This window comes from Rana temporaria, chromosome 8 (genome assembly GCF_905171775.1).
Source record: "Rana temporaria chromosome 8, aRanTem1.1, whole genome shotgun sequence".
Taxonomy (NCBI): Eukaryota; Metazoa; Chordata; class Amphibia; order Anura; family Ranidae; genus Rana; species Rana temporaria.
In genome coordinates, this window is record NC_053496.1 from 73,240,809 (window position 1) to 73,267,200 (window position 26,392).

The following is a 26,392-nucleotide window of genomic DNA, read 5'->3' on the forward strand; positions in this document are numbered from 1 at the left end:
TAACATTAGAGGTGTATGTTTTTTTCTGACAAATTCTATCAGCTGCTTAATTTCGTAAGCACGTGTGCATGTGACCTTCAAACTCCCCTCCCATTTTCTTTTACTGTTTTAATGACACTAGTAGTATTATAAAACTTGATTGCCCTGTGTTATGGGATCGCAGGTGCCATAAAAATGAATCTGCAGACATAAATAAATACACAACACCAAAAATCCATATAAATATTTTATTCATATATATATATATATATATATATATATATATATATATATATATATATATATATATATATATATTATTTATATATATATATATTATTTATATATATATATATATATATATATATATATATATATATATATATATTATTTATTTATTTATTTATTTTTTGGCCACAGACCGGTTTATTGGTTTCAAAAATAATTAAATTAAATAATAAAGTAAATAATAAACTTCTTTCCATAAAATTTAAATTCATTCATCAAACTGATATATTAAACCACTCACAGCTCAGCCACTGAGACTCAATCTGACTTAACCTTTATCATAACATTTCCTTACATATCCCCTTTGGTATTTGACCAAATGGACCCACCACATAAACCCGCCGCGACGGCGGGTTGACTGTAAGTGATCCATGCATCATAAATAAATGTGTAGTCTCCTACTCTGGCGACTGGCCAGGAATCCTGTCAGCTGGTCCCTTAAATAGCCTCTGTCCCTTCTTCTAGAACAATCTAACGGTCACCTGACTATATTAACCAATCCTATTAAAGCTTAACCTTGTTCCTTATCCTTAAACACCTGACCTAATCTGGCCAATAAAATTGGGTGAATAGTTTAACATTAAACCTAAGCTAACAGCGCCACGGTCTCATAAGGCAAAGGGGGGGGGGATAAGGCTAACCCCCTTTTCCCCCCATTCCTGACACATTTAAAAAAGGCGATGGTTTTCAAATTCCTTCTGATAATTATATGTTTCTCATTTTCAGAATGGTTATACTGCTCTACACCAGGCTGCTCAGCAGGGACATACCCATATCATTAACGTGTTGCTCCAGCATGGTGCGTCACCCAATGAAGTCACTGTGGTAAGTGGATAAACAGTTTCCAATAACCCTCAAACCAACAGCCATTGAATATTTTATACAATATAATGTCACGTTTTGTCTCAGAACCAAAAAAAAGGGTCTTCTGATAGCCAGAGGTGCATTTTATAAAGCAGTAATTGTAGCCTTCACCAAACATTTACTGGTGGTGAATCAGTTATTGTCATTTAAAACACATGTGCATGGTGCACAAGGAAAATTCAACTGCAGTGAATGGTCCTTGAATGTCAGTATCCCTCTAATATACTCCCAGGATTCCAGACTTCTTTTTCCAGTTGTAGGATTGAGAGTAAAAGTTGACCTCTGTTACTATGGACTCCTGCTTCATCTTTCTTTTAAAGGTTAACTCCACTTTCGTGTAGAAACGCGTAGGAACCTTGGAACTTACGCAAGGCTGGTGACTCTCTAGTTGCTTCCATGTCATGGTAGTAGGTGTCTGAGCTGACAATCACCAAGCACCAGCACTTTTACATGAGATGAAAAAGAGCAAGGTACTTGAACCTTATGCAAATATTTTTGGGGTATTTGTATGTGTAGCAATAGTATACCAGGGATATGCAATTAGCGGACCTCCAGATGTTTCAAAACTACAAATCCCATCATGCCTCTGCCTCTGGGTGTCATGCTCGTGGCAGTCAGAGTCTTGCTATGCCTCATGGGATTTGTAGTTCTGCAACAGCTGGAGGTCCGCTAATTGCATATCCCCGGTATAGACTATACACAATATACAATAGAAAAAATAAGTATAACAGCAAGTAGGCCACAATTAAGGAAACTTGTATGGGCAAATCTTGGAGCTTACACAAGTCTGGGGTGACTCTCTAGTCACTTCCAAGTCACAGTGGGTCTGATTTACTAAAACTAGAGAATGCAAAATCTGGTACAGCTGTGCATAGTAGCCAATTCGCTTATAACTTCAGCTTGCTTAGTTAAGCTTTGACAATAAAACCTGGAAGCTGATTGGTTTCTATGCAAAGCTGCACCAGATTTTGCACTTTCCAGTTTTAGTAAATCAACCCCATTAGTAGGTTTTTGAGCTGCACCAAGCACCAGCACTTTCACATGACATGAAAAACAGCAAGTCACTTGAACCCCATACAAATATTTATTGGGTATTTGTATGTATAGCAAAAGAACAAAGGAAAATTAAGTATAACAGAAAGTAGGCCACCATTAAAGGGGTTGTAAACCCTCCAGTTTTTTTCACCTTAATGCATCCTATGCATTAAGGTGAAAAAACTTCTGACACTCACCGGCCCCCCCGCCCCCCCCCCCCCCCCGTTTTACTTACATGAGTCCTGGAATGTCCCACAGCGAGGACATGCTGTTTCTCTACCCGGGGGTTCTCTTGATTGGATACAATGATAGCAGCGCAGCCATTGGCTCCGAGAGCTGCCAAGGGACCCCAGAAGACGGCGTTCGGGGCCACTCTGTGCAAAATGAAACTGTACAGTGGAGGTAACTCAGGTAAGTATGACATGTTTTTTATTTTTATTTTTTATTCTAACCTTTAGTATCACTTTAAGGGAGAATTTGTATTGGCAAAACATACGTTCGCGTTATCTCTCATCTTCTCAGTTTATAAAAGACTTTTGCAAAGTAGAATGTTTGTATCATGACTGTAATTCACTGTTCTTTTCATAAAGTAAGTGTATTGTCCTAGGCATTTGTTTCTCCTACTCGGGGGCGGACTGACCATTGAGGCTCTCGGGCACTGCCTGAGGGCCCCATGCCACTAGGGGGCCCCATCATGGTTGCCAGGCTCAATAAAACCAGGGACAGTATGTAAAAATCTGTGTTTTTTTTACATCTGTCCCTGATATGTCCGAAACCGACATGCTTTTGATGTGAAAATCCTGAGATTTTAGCTGCCCTGCCTCCTGGCGTGGTGGCCATCTGTAAGCCCGGGGGGCCCCATAATCTTCTATGACCCAGGGGCCCCATGAGTTGTCAGTCCACCCCTGCTCCTACTAATGACGTAATATTATTATGGTTTTTAAATGGCCTTTTAGGGCCAATGCAGATATTTTAGATAAAACATGTAGTACATACAGGATATTGTCTGTCAATCCTAACATCCTCATGTATGGATGATAGCCAAATGCATGTCATCAGAGCAGATCCCGCAATGGGAAAGTTATTGTGTAAAATTTGTATGATGCTGGTAGGGAAGTGAGACAGGAAAGTCCACTGTAATGTTATACATAAAGAAGGAAACACCTCTGCTCATACAGCCATTATTATACTTTCTTTTCTAATTATATAAACATTGTTGTGGCTTCTATCCTAATTCATATTTCCTTTTCAATAGAATGGCAATACTGCTCTGGCTATAGCTCGTAGACTGGGTTATATTTCAGTGGTCGATACACTGAAAGTGGTGACAGAGGAGACCCTGACTACAGTTGTGAGTAAACTCATCTTATTACATCTCGGATGTACTGCATGGTATCTTTTTAATAAAAAAAAGTTGTTGATCGGCTAGGCATAAAGGGTTATTTACTAAAGGCAAATCCACTCTGCACTACAAGTGCACTTGGAAGCGCAGTCGCATGCAAGAAAAAAATTTTTTTTTGCTCGTAAATGATTGGATGATCAAATCAGCAGAGCTTCCCCTCATTTCAGATCTTCCCATCAGATCTACAGCAACTTCACTTCCAAGTGTACTTGCAGTGCAGAGTGGATTTGTCTTTAGTAAATCAACCCCATAGACTGGCCCATTGTTCTACGAACATTTTGTGGGTCTACCTAACAACATTTAGTTAGAACTAAACTTAATGAATTTGTATCTTATTTTAAAACACAATACAGGCATACCCCACTTTTAGGTACACAATGGGGTTTATTTACTAAAACTGGAAAGTGCAAAATCAGGCTCACTTCTGCATAGAAACCAATGAGCTTCCAGGTTTTATTACCAAAGCTTAATTGAACAAGATGGGGTTAGAAGCTGATTGGTTTCTATGCAGAAGTGAGCCTGATTTTGCACTTTCCAGCTTTAGTAAATAAACCCTGTTGTGTACTTAAAAGTGGGGTATGACTGTAACTGCATTTACTGCTCATCCCAAAAAAGTACAAGGTGCTTCAAGCTGAAATAAAAGCTCAAATGCCTTTTTTTTTTTTTAGCTGCAGTGTGCATTTGCTTTTACATGCATTTGAGCTTTTATTTCTGTGGCTAAAACTTTGAAGAAGCTTGTGCTTTTTTGTGATGTTTTTTTTAGCTTCTTTGAGCTTTTTTTTAAAGCTTAAGTGTGTTTTTTTTTTCACAAACCCTCCCCTCAGCTCATTATATCTTTTTTTTGTGTGCATTTTCAAGCTTCTTTGAGCTATTTCACACGTTTTTGGGCACTTAGGTGTCTTTTCTACTTGAAAGCTCTTGTCAAAAACGCTAATTTGGTGGGGGGTGGGGTTTTCTTCCTGTAAGAGCATATACCTGTAAATTCCTGAAAAAGCCTAAGGCCTCGTACACACGACCGAGTTTCTCGGCAAAAACCAGCAAGAAACTCGCTGGGATTTTTTTTTTGCAGAGGAAACCGGTCGTGTGTACATTTTTAGACGAGGAAACTGTCGAGGATCCCGTCGAACCAAAAAGAGAGCATGTCTTCTTTTTCCTCGACGGGAATGGAGAAATTTGCCTTGTCGAGTTCCTCGACAGCCTAACAAGGAACTCGACGAGGAAAACTATGTGTTTCGCCCGTCGAGTTCCTCGGTCGTGTGTACGAAGCTTAAGTTGGCCAACATGAAGGGGAGTTTCCAGGCAGAAAAAGTGAGAGCTCAAAAATCTCAAAAGCCTGTAGGAGCCACTTCCTTGCGATGCAGTGTGCATGAGCCTGAATATAATTATTCATGCTCAAATGCTTGAAATAAATTGACAGCAAGGAAGTAACCCCATGTATGTTAGAGCTATTTGTAATTAATTAAGAGATCCAAACGTGCATAGGCCAATTAAAGACCTCCCATGTTTGTGCTAAATATAGCACAAAGAATAAATGACAGCCAATCAAGGTTTGCTGCAGTCCACATGTGCTGGCAGAGAACCTACTGACTGGAGCAGTGATCAGAATGATGACCTCATCAATGTGCTTCCGCTCCTTTATAGCAGACTTGGGGTAATGTTTTTGACCAAACTTTGCTGCTGCTTCAATTGAGGCTAATGGCGCGTACACACGACAAGAAAAATGCAATTTTTTTAATTGGTCATGAAAAACGGTTGTGTGCAGACCCCAGAGCATTTTTCTCGACGAGAAAAATGGCTGTTAAAAATGTAGAACCTACTCTACTTTTTCTCGTCATTTTCCACTTCGTTCTTTTACACGTCGTGAAAAACGGTCATGTGTACTCTTTAATGAGGAAGAAAAAACGTACATGCTCAGAAGCAAGTTATGAGACGGGAGCGCTCGTTCTGGTAAAACTAGCGTTTGTAATGGAGATAACACATTCGTCACGCTGTAACAGACTGAAAAGCACGAAGACTGAAAAGCACGAAGACTGAAAAATCGTCTCTCACCAAACTTTTACTAATACGCGGTAACACAAAATCAGGAAAAGCAGCCCAAAGGGTGGCACCATTCAAATGGAACTTTATAGTGCCGTGATACGTGTTGTAAGTCACCGCGCTTTGCTCGAGCATTTTTTTCACCAACGTGTGTATGCAAAGCAGGCTTGAGAGGAATCACGTCGAGGAAAACAGCGTTTTTTTCCTATGACATGAATAACGGTCGTGTGTATGCGGCATAAGGATCAGGCTGTGCTGTCTGGCAGAATCACAAACTAAAGATACAAACTAACTGACATATAAAAGCGTTTCTGTATGTTCTATAAGACCTCTTTCACATTGAGGCGTGGAGCCGCGGTGACAGTATAGCCGCGCTATTTGTAGCGCCGCTATACCGTCGTATTTACCGCGATGTTCGGGCGCTAGCGGTGAGGTTTTAACCCCCGCTAGCGGCCGAAAAAGGGTTAATACCGCGCTTTCCCATTGATTTCAATGGGAAGGCGGGGTATAGGAGCGGTGAACACACCACTCCTATACCGCAGTAAAGATGCGGCTTGCAGGACTTTTGGAGCGCTCCTGCTAGCGCACCGCTTCAGTGTGAAAGCCTTCGGGCTTTCACATTGAACACTACAGGGCATGATTTTTCATGCGGTATAGCAGCGCTATTTTTAGCTCTGTACCGCATGAAAGGGGCCTAACTGTCTATGACCACTTGCCTGGATTTTATCATTGAAACCAGATGCCCTTCTTGACCACTCAGGTTGTTAGGAACCAGTCAAGAAGGTCAACAGGAGAAGGTCAAGAAGAGGCCAACAGGCAAATGCTTCCCCATTACTAAATTTTACCAACACAGCCAAGAAGGGTCTAACAATTTAAAATCAGATTTTAGTAAGATTACATACATAACCTATGCATTAACCTTTACAAATAAAAAAAAAGGTATTGCAAGCCTTGAAGTGACAAATGTGGTGTGTTTCGATGTCAGGCTCAGAAAGGGTTTAGAACACATATGCTCTGAGTTAGCATCAGAACTCCACAGACACACCAGGGAGAGTTTCTGTTGTTTATTTTTTATTTTTGGCAGCCTGGAGAGTGTACACACAACATGCGAAGCGGCTGCATTGTTCCTGCGCTGCTGTCATATTTGGCTTGTAAAACTCCCTAGTCTAACATTGAAGCAATGTTTTCTCTTCCTTTTTTCTTTAACAGATGGTGACTGAAAAACATAAAATGAACGTCCCAGAAACAATGAACGAGGTTCTGGACATGTCAGATGATGAAGGTATGGAAGTAACGTGCATCCTTCCTTTTATTCGTGTCATCACCAGTCCCACTTTGACATGTAAAATGATAAAGTGACTGTGCTATCTGTGTTTGCATGGGCGTGAAGAGCCCAGATCACCTGCTGAGCTACATTGACGTTACACAAGCATTCCTGTCTGTCGGCGTATCATTATTTATCTCTGAGATTATCAAAGGTTACTGTACAATTCAGGCCCACACACACACACATACGACTGCATTTTTGGTGTGCAGATGTGTGGGGCCTTTGTTGACCTCTGATATGCTCTGCAGTTACCTCCATAACCATGAACAAATGCGGGTGGCTGCCTGACAAAGTCAGGCCTCGTACACACGACCGAGTTTCTCTGCAAAAACCAGCAAGAAACTTGCTGGGAGATATTTTTTTGCCGAGGAAACTGGTCGTGTGTACATTTTCGTCGAGGAAACTGTCGAGAAACTCGACTAGCCAAAAAGAGAACATGTTTTCTATTTCCTTGACGGGAATGGAGAAAATTGGCTTGTCGAGTTCCTCGACAGCCTAACAAGGAACTCGGCGAGGAAAACGATGTGTTTCGCCCGTCGAGTTCCTCGGTCGTGTGTACGAGGCTTAAGTGCAGCTTAGCAGCATGCAGATATCTGATCTTTGGAACTATGCAATGTCATGCAGAGGTTAACCAAAAATGTTACAAACTGTATCATACAATAGCCTGTTTAGATAAACCCTCACATGACACAGTTGTTGACAAACCCTAAAGGATAAAGTCACCTTTAAAAAAAAATGCACATTTTTTTTTGCAGTTAAAAAAATGTGCATTTAATTTTTTTTTTTAAGGAACCTGGAAAGCATTGCACCCGTGATCAGCAGATTACTGGTGCCAAGACGGACTCCTGCAGATCTGTAAGTGTAAGCTGTCTGACCATACATTGTGCGGGCAAGCAATTTCACACTGACAGGAATGCCGCGTACACACGATCGGAAATTCTGACAAGAAAACCGTGGATTTTTTTCCGACTGAATTTTGGCTCAAACTTGTGTTGCATACACACGGTCACACAAGATTCAGACTGTTCAGAAACTCGACAAGCCAAGTTTCTCCATTCCCGTCAAGGAAATAGAGAACATGCTCTCTTTTTGGCTCGTCGAGTTTCTCGACAGTTTCCTCGACGAAAATGTACACACGACCGGTTTTCTCGGCAAAAAAATATCTCCCAGGTTTTTGCAGAGAAACTCGGTCGTGTGGACGAGGCTTCAGAACCAGTTCTCAAATTTTTGCTGTCGGAAATTCCGACCAAAAAAGTCTGATGGGGCCTACACATGGTCGGAATTTCCAACCAAAAGCTCACATCGAACTTTTCTTGTCGGAAATTCCGACCATGTGTATGCGGCATAAGAATCAATAAACTACCACAGCGCTCAACAGCACCGTGGTAATTCATTGAGAACTACAAGCCGACAGCCACAAAGGTTGATGGTACTCTGTAAATGAATGACGTGGCCGTGTGGGTGGAGACCCACATGGCCCATGCTCTTTCTAAAAAGTGACAGCTGACATGGGGGACTTCTCCCCATACTGCTGTCACACAGAGGCAGTGGATCCCAGAGGGGCTACAGGAGCTGGGACATGTTACATGTTCCATCCTAGAAAAGGGTGTAACTTTTAACATGTTCCCAAAGGTGAACTTATCCTTTAAACTGGCTCCAATGACATCCTTGAAAAGTCGAAGGAACCGGGAGGAACATATTCAGCTGACCAGCACCTGCATCCAATTAGATGCAGGAACTACTGGGTATTCTGATGGCTGGTGGCACCGGCTATCAGAATACAAAGGCCACAACTTGTTTGCCAATTAGCATTCATGAAGAAAGAAGTCTATGAGTATATGGCCAGCAAATAATTGGCTAATGTTTTTTTAGCAAGCTTATTTTAGATAATACTTATAGTCTGATATATTGTTACTGTTGATGATGAGAAATTTAGGCACACTTGTTCTGTCCAAGCATTACATTTTTGTCTCCTGTCCGTACAGTTCGTAGAGCCAATATACCTGAAATTCTCAGCGATGCTGAGTATTTATCAGAAGGGGATGAAGGTATTTATAACTGCAGCAGATATAACAAAACACCAGTAAATATGGAGCTCTAACAACTACAACAGCTACTACATCCTCTCTTATATCTGGGGTCTATGTCATTGAGGTCCACCTGCCAAATTAAGCATCTCTTGCCTTATTATCATCCAACATGCAGACAAGCAATAATTTCTCAGTACTCTGACCACTTTCACGGGAATCTAAAATATACGTTAATGCAAATACAAGCCATTCAACAACTGCCATTTTTTTCTTTTTAGAAAAATTCAGCTTTTCCTTTTTATTCATCATTTTTTTTCTCTGAACAAGGACCTTAGTGGCAGGACCACCAGTTTTTATTTTTTTATGAAAGCTGCAGATTTAATAAGCTTTGTGTTACTGAGCTGGAATAAGCGTGTAGATCAGGAAAGTCAGAGTCGGGTGGTCAGAAGTCCTTATCTGCATAAGGTAATTGGAAAAACAGCTAGGCAGCTAGCATCTGTGATATGAGAAGACACCAATGGCAATCTCTATATTTGCCCTTTAAATATCTTGTCTCCATGATCCCTGAGCGAAATAAAAAGTAGGGGCCAGATTCTCGTATCCTGGTGTAAACCTATGCGGGCATAACGTATCTCGTTTACGCTACGCGGCCGCAAGTTTTACGGGCAAGTGCTTGATTCACAAAGCACTTGCCTGTAAAGTTGCGGCGGCGTAGCGTAAATCCTCCGGCGCAAGCCCACCTAATTCAAATGATCCAGGTAGGGGGCGTGGATCATTTAAATTAGGCGCGTTCCCGCGCCGATCGTACTGCGCATGCGCCGTCCCTAAAATTTCCCGACGTGCATTGCGCTAAATGACGTCGCAAGGACGTCATTGGTTTCGACGTTAACGTAAATGGCGTCCAGCACCATTCACGAACGACTTACGCAAACGACGTACATTTTTAAATTTCGACGCGGGAACGACGGCCATACTTAACATTGGTTGCCCCTCATATAGCAGGGGCAACTTTACGCGTCGCAAATGCTACGGAAACGTCGTAAATTCACTGCGTCGAGTGCGCGTACGTTCGGGAATCTCGCGTAAATAGCTAATTTGCATAGACGTCGGCGACACCTAGCGGCGGGAAAAAAAATTGCATCTAAGATCTGACAGCGTAAGAGCCTTACGCCTGTCAGATCTAATGGATATCTATGCGTAAGTGATTCTAAGAATCAGTTGCATAGATACGCCGGGCCAGATTAGGACTTACGACGGCGCAAATGGCGTTGCGCCGTCGTAAGCCCTTTGAGAATCTGGCCCTAGGTGTTTAATCCAGCTTGCTTGCATAAATAAATGGTCCAACTCTTATGGATGCAGTGGAATTAATTCACTGTTTATCTATCTATCTATCTATCTATCTATCTATCTATCTATCTATCTATCTATCTATCTATCTATCTATTTATCTATCTATCTATCTATAGATATATATATATATATATATATATATATATATATATATATATATATATATATATATATATATATACTGTAGATATAGATAGATAGATAGATAGATAGATAGATAGATAGATAGATAGATAGATAGATCTATATATATATATATCTTAAGGTCTGTGCCTTATATTCCCACCATCAGGTGCATGCAAGAGTTTAACGCTGTTTTCTGTAGATTATCCTAAAATCCCTGGATTAGTCAATGATAAAAACAGCATGTGACCGAAAAACAGCTAAATCCAAACAAAAATCAAACCTCAGAATCTGTCCTTGCCATATTTACTGAAATGCCCAATGCTTTTAAGTTATTAAAACAACATGTAGCTGGTTTGTATTGTTTGAGCTCCATGTTACTTATTTAAAGTTTTTTTACTAATTACATGGTGTGTATTGTTTTTAATCAACTGAATTAATTCCAGTTTTCTGATCGTAACCACACTAAGCCTAATGTTTGGTATGACTGTGCTTTCATAACAAGAAATGTTTATTAACACTGGATGACGAATGATGCATTAAAAGTTTAAATAAACACATGGAAAATGCAAAGAAAAAAACAAACATTGCTTTGACATACACATATATATATATTAGGGCTGCATAAATTAACAATTAATTCCTTGATTAATCGTTAATTTTTTTGATCGATCAATATTCTTTTGATCGGTACTAGTGGTGTACTAGTCGTAAGTGATCCGTGATGCGAACGGGTCACCACATGCGGATCGACACACCAAGTGATCTGCGGAGCTCCGCTGCTGCCTTGTCCATAAGAAAGGCCGTGGCTTCGGTCTAGCTCCCAGAGAGGCGGCCGTCTTGGGCCACCCGACGGCGGCCTAGGTGAGCCTAGAGCGGCGCACTGATGTCATCACCCGGCCTCAACTGCTCGTGTTCGGCCGGCTTCTCTGGTAAGACTAAGCAAGCACTAATCTTCCTATACAGTGCGGGAGATGTGGACCATATTACAGTGGGGAGATGTCTGTGGATTACAGTGGGGAGATGTCTGTTTATTACAGTGGGGAGATGTCTGTGGATATTACAGTGGGGAAGATGTCTGTGGATATTACAGTGGGGAAGATGTGTGTGGATATTACAGTGGGGGTGATTGTGGATATTACAGTGGGGGAGATGTGTGTGGATATTACAGTGGGGGAGATGTCTGTGGATATTACAGTGGGGAGATGTCTGTGGATATTACAGTGGGGGAGATGTCTGTGGATATTACAGTGGGGGAGATGTCTGTGGATTACAGTGGGGGAGATGTCTGTAGATATTACAGTGGGGGGATGTCTGTGGATTACAGTGGGGGAGATGTCTGTGGATATTACAGTGGAGGAGATGTCTGTGGATATTACAGTGGGGGAGATGTCTGTGGATTACAGTGGGGAGATGTCTGTGGATATTACAGTAGGGGAGATGTCTGTTGATATTACAGTGGGGAGATGTCTGTGGATATTACAGTGGGGGAGATGTCTGTGGATATTACAGTGGGGGTGATTGTGGATATTACAATGGGGAGATGTCTGTGGATATTACAGTGGGGAGATGTCTGTTTATTACAGTGGGGAAGATGTCTGTGGATATTACAGTGGGGAAGATGTATGTGGATATTACAGTGGGGGAGATGTCTGTGGATATTACAGTGGGGAAGATGTGTGTGGATATTACAGTGGGGGTGATTGTGGATATTACAGTGGGGGGGATGTGTGTGAATATTACAGTGGGGGAGATGTGTGTGGATATTACAGTGGGGGAGATGTCTGTGGATATTACAGTGGGGAGAGGTTTGTGGATATTACAGTGGGGAGATGTCTGTGGATATTACAGTGGGGGGAGATGTCTGTGGATATTACAGTGGGGGAGATGTCTGTGGATATTACAGTGGGGAGATGTCTGTGGATATTACAGTGGGGGAGATGTCTGTGGATATTACAGTGGAGGAGATGTCTGTGAATATTACAGTGGGGAGATGTCTGTGGATTACAGTGGGGAGATGTCTGTGGATATTACAGTGGGGAGATGTCTGTGGATATTACAGTAGGGGAGATGTCTGTTGATATTACAGTGGGGAGATGTCTGTGGATATTACAGTGGGGGAGATGTCTGTGGATATTACAGTGGGGGAGATGTCTGTGGATATTACAGTGGGGGAGATGTCTGTGGATATTACAGTGGGGGAGATGTCTGTGGATATTACAGTGGGGGAGATGTCTGTGGATATTACAGTGGGGGAGATGTCTGTGGATATTACAGTGGGGGAGATGTCTGTGGATATTACAGTGGGGGTGAGTGTGGATATTACAGTGGAGGTGATTGTGGATATTACAGTGGGGGAGATGTCTGTGGATATTACATTGGGGGTGATTTGTTGATATTACAGTGGGGGAGATGTATGTGGATATTACAGTGGTGAAGATGTCTGTGGATATTACAGTGGGGGAGATGTCTGTGGATATTACAGAGGGGACTATATATGGTGGTGATCTGAAAAAATTTGTTTCGTTATAATTAATAGAAATTAGTCGATTAAAAAAAAAAACGATTAATCGAACACGCAAATATAATAAATATATATGTATTTTTTTTTTTTTTAAAGGAAGAACTGATGCTAGTGGGATGGGGCGCAGAAGGATTATTTGGGGAAATAAAAAAAAGTAAAAAAAAGGGGGAAGTAAAAAAAAGATATGTTTCCCTGTAATGCCTTGGTAAAAACTGGCCTGATTACATTTTTGGGCAATGTACAAATTAGTAGGACTTCGGGCCAGAGGCCAGTGTTATTATGAGATGCAAGTCAAAATAGGACACACCATATGGAGCAGAGTGAGAGGACTTTAATCCTTCATATGGATTAACTTGTTTTGCTGTAGCAAGTGGCATGTGTCCTGGGCTGACTTCATTCTGACTTCCACTAAACTTTAATGAATTGACTCCACTTGAAAGTCACTCCAATTCTATTAATCTATTTAATGTGTTTGTGTATATATATGTATATATATATATATATATATATATATATATATATATATATATATATATATATATATATATATATATATATATATATATAATGTTGGTAAAAAACAAAAATAGAAATAGAATAACATGAGAACTTTGAGCCATTGCGCAATAACAGGCATGACTTCACTTTCACTGGCTGCATACTTGTTGCAAGTAAAGCACTGAAAACAGAGTCAGCCATGCAGATAAAATTTTCACAAGGCTTTTGGCTATGGGATATCTATCCTACATTTTTTCTCTCAGCACAGGTTTCCGCTTAGACGTACAGAAGATTTAAAGGTTGCTATGAATGTCTAATGAACAAAAAAACGTCACATAGTGAGAAGCTCACGAAACAATAAAATGTGTAGCATTGATTATAAAAAAAAAAAAAATTCAACTGGAAAATATCTATTAAAAATTCTATAAATTAATATGAAAGGGTTGATATACTAAAGGCAAATAAACTGTGCATTCTGTAAGTGCAGTTGCTCCAGAGCTTAGGCAGGCCAATTTTTTTTCCTGCAAAGCCCCCTCTGTAAGAAGACAGTGATCATTGCTAGCGGCTATATCAGCTGCCAGCGATGATCGCAAGAAAATCCGGCAGGCTGGTTGTACCCAAGTTCATTGATCGACATTCAGCCTGCCCATACATGGTTCAATTCTCGGGCCGGGTTCAGCAGATTCGGAGATTCGAACTGTCTATGGCCAGACACTGCTCTAGGCTTTGTGAGGCCTTAGGCCGAGTACTCACGAGCAGACATGTCCGATGAAACCGGTCCGCGGACCGTTTTCATCGGACATGTCTGCCGGGGACTTCTGTTCGATGGCTGTACACACCATCGAACAGAAGTCCGCGCGTAAACAATACGCGGGGCGTGTCCGCGGTGTCGCCGCAACAATGACGCGGCGACGTGGGCGGCCTGCCTTTAAAATGCTTCCACGCATGCGTCGAAGTTATTCGACGCATGCGAGGGATGGCGGGCGGCCGGACATGTACGGTAGGTCTGTACAGACGACCGTACATGTCGGGGACCAGTTTCAGCAGACATGTTTGGTCGTGAGTACGGGGCCTAAGGCAAAACTTGACATGGGGCCCCACCCACACCCATGATGGGAAAAATAATTCAAGGACAAGAGCCTCTTCCCCACAACCCTGGTCGGTGGTTGTGGGGGGTCTGCGGGCAGGGGGGCTTATCGGAATCTGGAATCTTTTTTATTTTGCTTGCAAGTGATTGGGTATTCTGTGCAAAGTGAAGCTTCGCCTCATTTACTAAGTTCTAGAGCAAAGTATCTTATTTGAAAGAGAAACTGCAAAACGGCCAGCTGCTTGTCTGTGATTCGAAGATCTTATTGGCTCTCTTAAAAAAAAAAAAGGTTACAAATATGTGCTCAGCTATCATCTATTTACTGTGTAATGACCACAACCAATTGAAAAGACAACTGAGGTCCACATTCTGACAATAGCATACTTAAAGGAAAGACAGAATATTGCTTTTTACTACTGGGATTGGATTGTTTGTTGGTGATAATACAAACAATGGGTGGCAAGGAGGTTGAACCAAATATCTGACTAGCTGCAGACAGAGATTTTACAAAGAATCAATAAGTAGGCCTTTATGTCTTTATCTTGAAGGTGCTTAAAGAGGGGGTTCACCCTATAAAAAAAAAAATTCTAGCAATAAATTAAGCATAGTAGCGCGAGCTACAGTATGCCTTTATTTATTTATTTTGCCCCGTACTCACTGTTTAATCCTATAGTGAAGATTCCGACTCCCCGCGGGGGATGGGCGTTCCTATCCAGAGGGAAGATGATTGACGGCCGGCTATGGCACGTCACGCTCCCCGAAGATAGCCGAAGTAGGTCTCTTGATTACATTATTTAATAATTTGTATTATAATTATATTATTATTTGTTATAATTATTTATAATTATTTATTATATTATAATTTATCATTTTGTTTTTTAAAAAAATTCATACCCGGGATGCCTACTAGACTCTTGTTTGGTCAGATTTAAGTGAGTTATTCCTAAAAATTACAGGCCTACATTATAAAACGCCAAATTTCCTTGCAAATAATGGCACCGCTTTACCTAAAATCTGAAATAATCATACCGCTAGGGATTGTTAAGGTGAGCATACATAGTGATTTTTGATGGATTTTGCTACAAGCGATTGCAAACAAGCCATTAATCACCCTTTACAATTCTGAACAAGCCAACACAAAAGGTATTATTCTGCTTTTTGAAAATAATTGTTAACAAATATGATCTATCAGTTATAAATGTTAACCATTAAAAACGATCATTTAACTGGTCTGAATTACAATTCGTTCTCTGACACCCATGCAGCTATTTGTATGATCGACAAAATTCTGCCCCAGCCGGTCAACTGGGTACGAGCTTGTGAAAAAAAACATTTATACTCACCTATAATCCGATGCTGCATCTGTCTCCAGCAGGCACTAAGACTGAGAACTGATCGATCAAAGAATGCTCATCGCACAGTTCTCAGGCTTTAGTGAGCCTTTGACTGTCTCTGGTGCCCTGACAAAATATTTAACTCGGCAGATAATCGAACCACGTCATTTCTGGTTTCTTTAAACCCACAGTAATTGGACATTTGGGCGAATTTGTGTTTGGACACAACAGTGGCAACGGAATGCAGTCCGGTAAAGCAACATTTCACTGTTTTCACAGCACTGCGGCTAACAGGACAAAGTTGTCGCCACCTCGGAGGCAGTCATTTTGTTTTGAATTGGAGTAACAATCTTCGCTCATTATAGCATACATCGGACTGTGTTTGGTTGCCGCCCTTGTGTCCAAATACATATTCTTGAAAATGTGGAATTACTGCTTAAAAATCTGCAATTGATAATGTTTTAAAGAAACCAGAAGTGGCGTGGTTAGAGATTCTGCCAAGTTGCGTATTTTGTCAGAACACCGGCTCTCTGCTCTGACCCCCCACTGGAGCACTGGGCTGTGGAGGGGGCGGGAGCAGCTGGCTCAGCCTCTCAGCAACTCACTGAGAGGCTGAGCCAGTCGCCAGTCTGGGCATTTGGGTGGATCCTGACTGTAAAGTCAGGATCTTCCCGGAGCCTGCCTTGGCTAAGTGACATAATTAGATAGAATGGAGGGTCCTTGGTTTGCAGACTTTATTTGATCAGTTTAGATGCAATGGATAATTGATTGTGTGCGGCCACCTTTTTGATGCATGCTTGGTCAATTCTAACAGGCCTGCCTGCTCACTGACAATGGCAATGTGTACCTTCTCTAAACAGCCAATAAATTGCACTACCCAGGTGTCCTCTGGATGGCCCAAGATTAGCTGTAGTTGAATCCACACAATACATCAGTTACAGAGATTCAGGATGGAACTCATTTGTTGTACAGACACATATGGTACAAGAATGGAAAAGCTCATTGTGGAGCCCAACAGGCAATCAGGAAACCCTGTAGGGAGCAGAGGCTGGGAGAACACAACTGGCTCCAGGCAAAGCTAATGCACAAGAGTGTTTTTTTTTGCAATAGATTATTCTCTAGAAAACAAAGAAACAATTCCTATGTTAATTAGTACCATAATAACTTAATAAGTTACCTGGAATGCTATGTTGACCACAGTAAAGAACATACAGTTCACCCAAAATTAATATCCCGAATGATGGAGTGTTAAAGGGGTTGTAAAGGTACAATTTTTTTTTCCTAAATAGCTTCCTTTACCTTAGTGCAGTCCTCCTTCACTTACCTCATCCTTCCATTTTGCTTTTATATGTCCTTATTTCTTCTGAGAAATCCTCACTTCCTGTTCTTCTGTCTGTAACTACACACAGTAATGCAAGGCTTTCTCCCTGGTGTGGAGTGTTGTGCTTGCCCCCTCCCTTGGACTACAGGAGAGTCAGAATGCTTTCTGCATTGCAGATAGAGAAAGGAGATGTGTGTTACTGGACGTCCTAACTCTCCTGTAATCCAAGGGAGGGGGCGAGCACGACACTCCACACCAGGGAGAAAGCCTTGCATTGCTGTGTGGAGTTACAGACAGAAGAACAGGAAGTGAGGATTTCTCAGAGGAAATAAGGACATTTAAAAGCAAAATTGAAGGATGAGGTAAGTGAAGGAGGACTGCACTAAGGTAAAGGAAGCTATTTAGGAAAAAAAAATTGTACCTTTACAACCCCTTTAAAAAAAGCAATTGACATTAGTAAGCTTCAAAATTTTTTGGTTTTGTGTTTAAAGCGGGGGTTCACCCTATAAACCCAAAAAAAAAAAATGTTTTGTTCTACCATAAAATCAGGCATTGTAGCGCGAGCTACAGTATGCCTGTCCCGATTTTTTTTTCCCCGTACTCACCGTTTACTCGTACATCGAAGATACCGACTCCCCTCGGGGAATGGGCGTGCCTATGGAGACGGAGGATGATTGACGGCCGGCTCTGGCGCGTCACGCTTCTCCGGAAATAGCCGAAATAGGCTTGGCTCTTCACAGCGCTTGCGCATAGCCTGTGCGCAGGCGCCGTGAAGAGCCGAGACCTACTCCGGCTGTCTTCGGGGAGAGTGACGTGCCAGGGCCGGCCGTCAATCATCCTCCCTCTCCATAGGCACGCCCATTCCCCGCGGGAGCCGAAATCTATAATGTACGATTACACTGTCAGTCCGGGGTTAAAAAAATCGGGACAGGCATACTGTAGCTCGCGCTACAATGCCTGTCTCGATGGTAAAATCATGTCACTGAGGGTGAACCACCGCTTTAATACCGCTTTATGGTGAGTAGGAACAACTGGGGATTTGGGTGGACAGGTTTTTCCACTGGAGTTCCCAAGAAAGTAAAAACTAAGGCCCCGTACAGACGACCGAGTTTCTCGGCAGAATTCAGCCAGAAACTTGATGGGAGACGTGTGTGTACACTTTTCGCCGAGGAAACCGACGAGGATCTCGTCGGGCCAAAAAGAGAACATGTTCTCTATTTCCTCGTTAGTCAATGGGAAAAGTTGACTCACCGAGATCCTCGGCGGCTTCACAAGGAACTCGACGAGCAAAACGATGTGTTTTGCCCGTCGAGTTTCTCGGACGTGTGTACGGGGACTAAGGGCCAGATCCACGTAGCGGATCGTAATTTTCGGCAGGCGTAGCCTATCGTATTAACGCTACGCCGCCGCAACTTTGAGAGGCAAGTGCTGTATTCACAAAGCACTTGCCTCTAAAGTTACGGCGGCGCAGCGTAAATCTGCCGGCGTAAGGGCGCGGAATTCAAATGTTAAAGATGTGGGTGTGTTTTATGTTAATTTTACATGACCCAACGTAAATTAAGTTTTTTCTGAACGGCGCATGCACCGTCCGTGGGGGTATCCCAGTGCGCATGCTCGAAATTAACCCGCAACAAGCCAATGCTTACAACGTGAACGTCATTCTACGCAAAGCCCTATTCGCGAACGACTTACGCAAACGACATAACATTTTCAAAATTTGACGCGGGAACTACGTCCATACTTAACATAGGATACGCCTCATATAGCAGGGGTAACTATACGCCAAAAAAAGCCTTATGGAAACGACGTAAAAAAAATGCGCCGGTCGAACGTACGTTCATGGATCGCCGTATCTAGCTAATTTGCATACTCGACGCGGAAATCGACGGAAACGCCACCTAGTGGCCAGCGTAAATATGCACCTTAGATCCGACGGCGTACTAAGACGTACGCCAGTCGGATCTAGCCCAGCTGCAGGCGTATCTTGTTTTGTGAATACAAAACAAAGATACGCCGGAGGAAACTAGAAGTTACGCGGCGTATCAATAGATACGCCAGCGTAACTCTTTTGTGGATCTGGCCCTAAGTGATGTCTCAGCTTATGAAACACCACCTCCTGTATTACTGAAATCTCACTTTTGGGTGCACCGGCCCTTTAATGGCTGAACAGGATGCTTCACCATTCCGGAACTCAAGCTATTCTCCACTTTGTTGTAATACTCAGACCTTATTAATGTAATATGTCTGAGAAAATATAAATATTGATCACTGACTGGCGACCTTTCAGTTTGTGAGCCTCATCTGCATCCTCCCACGGGAAGAACATTCATATATAAATATATGTTTTAGGCTTCATTTCCACTGACGTTTTTACAGCCACTTTTCTGAGCGTTTTTTACAGCTTAAAAACGCCTGTCCATGTTATTCTAAGGCATCATGCCCACATAGCCGTTTTTGAGCTGCAAATGGCATAGGCGTTTTTGAGCTGTAAAAAAAACGCAGGACCAGGGCGTTCTGAAGCTCCAGAGTAGAGCTGTAAAACCACCAGACGTTAAAAAACGCGCGAAAACGCTCAAAAACGCTACAGCAGCATTTTTAAAGCTGCAGCTCACAAACATTTTTTTTTTTTTTTTTTTTACAAAATAAACATGGACAGGCGTTTTTAAGCTGTAAAAAAGGCTAACAACTGTGGCTGTAAAAACGCCAGTGGAAATGAAGCCTTATTCTTCCAACAAGGAAAGTGTAGGGTATCAGAATCTTGTTAAAGTATGCTTTTAGCCCCTTGCTGCTGCTATTCAGGATAGAAACTTGTGTGTCACTGCTATTTATAGGGAAGATCTATTTCAACCCGAGGCTTCATTCAGATGGGCAATGACACCCGTTTGACTTGCAGACTGCATTTGTTATTGCGCCTACATCTGCCCTGAACTTTGCGCAGGAAGCATAAAGAGATGGATGCAGACACAGCAGCTGCCTAGACACATCTGCATGTCAAAATTTGACGTGTGTAGGAGCGGGTGCACGCATCTGAGCGCAGGCGGTGTGCGTTTGGATCAGTGCACCTGCTCCTGAATGCATGTCAAACTTTGACACACGGTGTGCAGACGCTGTATCTGCATCTACCTCTAAAGGCTGTCAGCACGTTGGAGCGGGTGCCGGCGCAATAACAAATGCGGCACGCATGCAGAATGGGTGTCAATGCCAATCTGAATGAAGCCTGATCATTGTCAGCTATGCTGTTGACATACAAAAATGCAATTAGATTATTTATCAACATGCCATGATAAATCGGACTAAATACTTGGTGTTAATTCCAGAACCTGTTGTGGTAATAATAGAGCACTAAGCAGAAGAAGAACAAATATTCTAGCTCTAGACAGTGCCACCTGCTTATGCATTATATTCTCAATTGTAGAACGTTTTAGTTGCTCCTCTATGAGAGGAATGTGTCTGCTCACTGAAAAGTCCTTCTGCTGTGTCTGTGTTAAATGAGGAATAATGAGACTGAGCGAGCGTCAGGGAACGCGGGTCACATTGCACGCTCAGCTCCTTTTTAGACAAGTTCATTTATCGCTGGGTGAAGCTGGCACTAGAGAACATTACATGCAAGGAAACTGAAAAGCTATTAGTGCGGTGCTGGTCAAATAGAGTAACACTATCAAGAGAGCGGAAGCGTAATTTGCTAAATGCTTACTATCAGTGGCAGCTGGTGCTCCAAATTTTTGGGGGGCGCAAACAAACTGAAAAAAAAAAAAAAAAAAAAACATTGAGTGCAGCCACTGTGCCCATCAAGCGCAGCCACTGTACCCATAAATTCCACCACTGTGCTATTAATTGCTGCCAGTGTGCCCATTAATCGCTGCCAGTGTGCCCATCAGTTGTCGCCACTGTGCCCATCAATTGCCAATACTGTGCCCATCAATTGTCACCACTGTGCCCATCAATTGTCACCACTGTGCCAAATCAATTGCTGCCAGTGTGCCCCATCAATTGTTGCCAGTGTTCCCCATCATTTGCTGCCAGTGTGCCCAATCAATTGCTGCCAGTGTGCCCCATCAATTGCTGCCAGTGTGCCCCATCAATTGCCGCCAGTGTGCCCCATCAACTCCGGAAGGGGGGGGGGGGGTGAACCGGATCAGCAAAAGTTGCTTTTCTGGGTGGAACCCTGCTTTAAGTTCAACCTGCTGGTTGAATGAAAAAAATTTTTTGTGTATACCCAGCTTAAAGCCTTAGCCGCCGATCTGTTGTGTTCTGACAGATCTCCGCCATTGGCTGAGAGTGCTGATCGGGATTCGGTCAGCTGCTGGTTTTCCAGCATGCTCATCTGAGGCCCCGTACACACGACCAGTTTCCTCGGCAGAATTAAGCTTCCGACCGAGTTTCTGGCTGAATTCTGCCGAGGAAACTAGTCGTGTGTACACTTTCGGCCGAGGAAGCCGACGAGGAGCTCGACGAGGAAATAGAGAACATGTTCTCTATTTCCTCGTTGTTCTATGGGAGCTCTCGTCCCGCCGAGGTCCTCGGCGGCTTCAGGGCTGAACTGGCCGAGGAACTCGATGTGTTTGGCACGTCGAGTTCCTCGGCCGTGTGTACGAGGCCTCACAGCAACCAAATGTCGGCTGTTTTTTTTATTTCTTTTTTTGAACCGGCAAATGTCTCCTAATATGTGTGTGTACCCGGCTAAAGGTAGGGTGGGGGGGAATGTTGCTTTACCTATTGCGAAAGTGGAACAAAGGGGTGGGGGTAAGAGGTATAAGTATTGCATAGCTCCCAACTGATTTCGAGGGACTGTCCTTGATTTGGAGCAAAGTCCCTCTGTCCCTCATGTATCCCTCATTTTGGTCTGATCTATATAGTTGTATATAAAATGCACTTTTAATCTTTCAAAATGTGTTTCCCAGTGCTAAACCTTTCATCCAATTTCTAAAGTGCTGCATTTGTACATTTTAAAAGCCAATAAAAAGGAATAGTAGTGGTAAAAATTAACCTTTTTTTTTTAGTTAATTCTCCTTTAAGGGGGTGTGAAAGGGGGTGTGTCCCATGCCTACATACGTTTGTTAGTAGGTGTCCCTCATTCCTATCTGAAAAGGTTTGGAGGTATGGTATTGGGAGAGTGAAATAAAAAACTGTTGAAGGTCAGTTTGAATTTGATACATGCATTCTGTATTGCAGTTAAACCTTGGATTGTGAGAATAATTCATTCCGGAAGCATGCTTGTAATCCAAAGCACTTGTATATCAAAGCGAAATTCCCCATAAGAAATAATGAAAACTCAAATGATTTGTTCCACAACCGTTTATTTATAAGTCCTTCAGTTTATAGTTCATATAAAAAGATTATAGCAATGTGAGGTTGTGTAACCATAAAATGTCCATCCAGAAATGGAAGCCTCCACAAGGGGATTAGAAGCAAAATCCAGCAGGAGCTACAGAGTATAAAAGAGAAGAGAGGCGCCTCTAAGTGTAGCAATATGGTTAAATGTAATGAAGGTATAACATTTCGCAACTCACGTGGCTGATGATTAAAAGAGGCACATCTAAGTATGCAGGGATCTGGGGTAAAGCTGTCCACAGTCAGTTTGCAATCATTACTACCAAGTCTATCGAGACTACCCTGCAGTAGAGCGATCTGAAAGCGAGGTTTGAACCACATGTGGAGTGCAGCGTGGAAGGGATGATGTCAATGGTGGTGACTGGTGAGGAGGATGGTCTATGTCCGGGGTCTCCAAACTATGGCCCTCCGGTTGTTCAGAAACTACAATTCCCATCATGCTTTGTCAGGTCTGTGAATGTCAGTTTTACAATGCCTCATGGGACATGTAGTTCCATAACAGCTGGAGGGCCGTAGTTTGGAGATCCCTGGTCTATGTGAACAGCTTTACCCCAGATCCCTGCATACTTAGATGTGCCTCTTTAATCATCAACCATGTGAGTTTCTAAATGTTGTATCTTCATTGAATGTAACTGTGTTGCTACACTTAGAGGCTCCTGTCTTCTATTTTATACTCAGTTGTGACCATATGCGTGCTCTGCCTATTGCATTAGAAACAGGGATAGGAGGGGTGGTGGTGGTGGCATATATTGGAACCTATTCCCTGTATTTTGCTCCTGTGGCAGCTGAATGTCGGGGAGAGGGAGATGAGGAGAAGCCTACCCTCAGCTGCTACAGGAGGAAAATTCAGATCGTTTCCACTAAATCCCACCCCCACTTCCCCTCCTGTCCAGATTCTGGGGGTTGGCAATTAAGGATCACAGTTTACCTGTCACCTACCCACGATCGGCTGGTAGATCGCGATTGACGGGTTGCCAACCTCAGGATTAGGGTGTGCCCAGGCACACCTGGCACACTCCTTGTGCACGCCTATAGTTGTGACATGACGCTACTCTTATCCTCTTATACATCGCTTGTATCAAGTCCAAATTTATTTAAAAATGTTGCTTGTCTTGCAAAACGCTCTCAAACCAAGTTACTCTCAAACCAAGGTTTTACTGTATTTCCTTCAAAATCATGTTCTTGGTTTGTGCACTGATCTTCAGAATAATGTATGTATGGCTAAATCTTAACCACTTAAGGACCGCCTCCTGCACATATACATCGGCAGAATGGCACGGCTGAGCACAGGCACGTACCTGTACGTCGCCTTTAAGAGCCCAGCCGTGGGTCCGAAGCTCCGCGCCCGCGGGACCCGCGGACTCGATCGTCGCTGGTGTCCCGCGATCGGTCAAAGGAGCTGAAGGATGAGGAGAGGTGTGTGTTAACACACCTTCCCCGTTCTTCTCTGTGGCAGTGTCACTGATTTAGGGAACGGCGATCAGTGACGTCACGCCTACAGCCACACCCCCCTACAGCAAGAATCACTCCCTTAGGGCACACTTAACCCCTTAGCGCCCCCTAGTGGTTAACCCCTTCACTGCCATTGTCATTTTCACAGTAATAGTTACATAGTTAGTCAGGTTGAAAAAAGACACAAGTCCATCCAGTTCAACCACAAAAAAATAAACAAACAAAATAAAAAACACAGTACTATCCCATACACCCAACTCCATACCCACAGTTGATCCAGAGGAAGGCAAAAAAAAAACAGCAGAGCATGATCCAATTTGCTACAGCAGAGGAAAAAAAATTTCTCTGTGAAAATGACAATGGTCCCAAAAATGTGTCAAAAGTGTCAGATGCGTCCGCCATAATGTCGCAGTCACGAGAAAAATCGCTGATCGCCGCCATTACTAGTAAAAAAAATGATTAATAAAAATGCCATAAAACTATCCCCTAATTTTGTAAACGCTATAAACCAAACCAATCAATAAACGCTTATTGTTTTTTTTTTTACTACAAATAAGTAGAATACGTATCAGCCTAAACTGAGGGAAAAAAAATAAATGTTATATATTTTTGGGGGATATTTATTATAGCAAAAAGTAAAAAATATTGCATTTTATTTTTCAAAATTGTCGCTCTATTTTAGTTTATAGTGCAAAAAATAAAAACGCAGAGGTGATCAAATAAAAACCAAAAGAAAGCTCTATTTGTGGGGGAAAAAAGGACGCCAATTTTGTTTGGGAGACACGTCGCAGTTAAAGCGGGAGTTCACCCGAAAAACTATTTTTAACATTAGATTGAGGCTCATTTTGTCAAGGGGAATCAGGTGTTTTTTTTAAAATCGAACCAGTACTTACCGTTTTAGAGAGCGATCTTCTCCGCCACTTCCAGGTATGGTCTTCGGGACTGGGCGTTACTATTTGATTGACACGCTTCCGACAGGCTTTCGACGGTCGCATACATCGCGTCACGAGTAGCCGAAAGAAGCCGAACGTCAGTGCGGCTCTATACGGCGCCTGCGCACCGACGTTCGGCTACTTTCGGAAAATCGTGACGCGATGTATGCGACCGTCCGAAGCCTATGAATCAAATAGGAACGCCCAGTCCCGCAGCCCATACGCGGAAGCGGCGGAGAAGATCGCTCTCTAAAACGGTAAGTACTGCTTTGATTTAAAAAAAAACACCCGATTCCCCTTGACTAAATGAGCCTCAATCTAATGTTAAAAATTACGTTTTTGGGTGAACCTCTACTTTAAAGCGACGCAGTGCCGAATCGCAAAAACTGGCCAGGTCCTTTACCTGCATAATGGTCCGGGGCTTAAGTGGTTAAAATCTGCAGCACGTAATATGTTCTTCACATTGTACTTATGCAATTATAAAGTTTGACTTTCCATTTTTGTACGGTATGATATCCAGATTTTGGAAGCGCTGTAATCTCTTTAATTTTGTTCTGTGAAAAACTTCAATAAACATAAAATGTGCAGCACAAAAGTCACTGCAAACTCCAATAGCAGTGTTACTACAGATGTTAGCAGCACGCTGTGACTGCAGAGGCGCTGTATCTTTAAGGCTCAGATTACCAGGGAAAAAAAAAAATCCACACCCCCTGGCTGATCCCTATTTACATACAAATACTTCAAGGGCTCACATTTACACCATTCACTGCGAGAAGAGTTTTGCCAAAGTTTGTAATCCAATGAGAAGAGGTATTCAATGGATGTCTGCAGAGGGATTTGTCACCAGGATCATATTGTACACTCCAGATGACTGCTGTTGTCTATTTTCTTTCCTCTTGGGTAGTTTGTGTTGCTGTATTTTGCAGCACACTGTTTAAAGGGACTTTGGTCTTGGAGGATTATTCCGAACAGAGCTGCAGGGCACTTTAAAATGTCTGGAATATGTTGGTTGTCACATGGAAAAGTTAACATGACCCCGTGGAATTAGTTATATTTTTTTTTTCTTCCCTCTCTGTGCTCTTTTGGATTAATTTTAATTCACTGCTTAAGGACGACAAGGAATTTCTGGATTGCCTTTATTCTATCTCCGCTCTAAGCTTCAATGGCTCTCATAACAAGTAAGGTTTCGTATGCTTTTGCTTTTTACATGTTTGTCACTGCAAAAGGCAGAAAGCAACTTAAAAAAAAAAAAATCCCTCTGGCTTTTAAACCTGTTTCTTAAAATAAAAATGGGAGAGGCGGAAAGATGATCTATTCTTTATAAGTGGACTTGTGTGCGCGCTAGCAGGCTGTGTATTTTTAGATGGGTCCTGGCCAGTTAGACACACAATCCATCTGTGGCTTCCTGGATGGAAACTGTGGCTTTCAGTGAATTATCCCTATAAAAGAGAATGGAAAGAAGGAGATTGCATTGATTA

At 42.4% G+C, this 26,392-nt stretch overlaps 1 protein-coding gene across 28 annotated transcripts in view; it reads left to right on the top strand.

The window, feature by feature from the left end:
• Window positions 1-26,392, top strand: part of ANK3 (ankyrin 3) — a 391,181-nt gene that overhangs the window by 231,514 nt on the left and 133,275 nt on the right. For 19 of the 28 annotated variants that reach the window (XM_040362029.1, XM_040362028.1, XM_040362018.1 and 16 more), the window contains 4 exons: window positions 994-1,092; window positions 3,422-3,517; window positions 6,815-6,887; window positions 8,918-8,980. In XM_040362029.1, the coding sequence (XP_040217963.1) occupies window positions 994-1,092; window positions 3,422-3,517; window positions 6,815-6,887; window positions 8,918-8,980 (331 nt within the window). The remainder of the gene's footprint in view (window positions 1-993; window positions 1,093-3,421; window positions 3,518-6,814; window positions 6,888-8,917; window positions 8,981-26,392) is intronic. The other 9 variants (XM_040362006.1, XM_040362007.1, XM_040362019.1 and 6 more) reach the window with 1 other exon arrangement.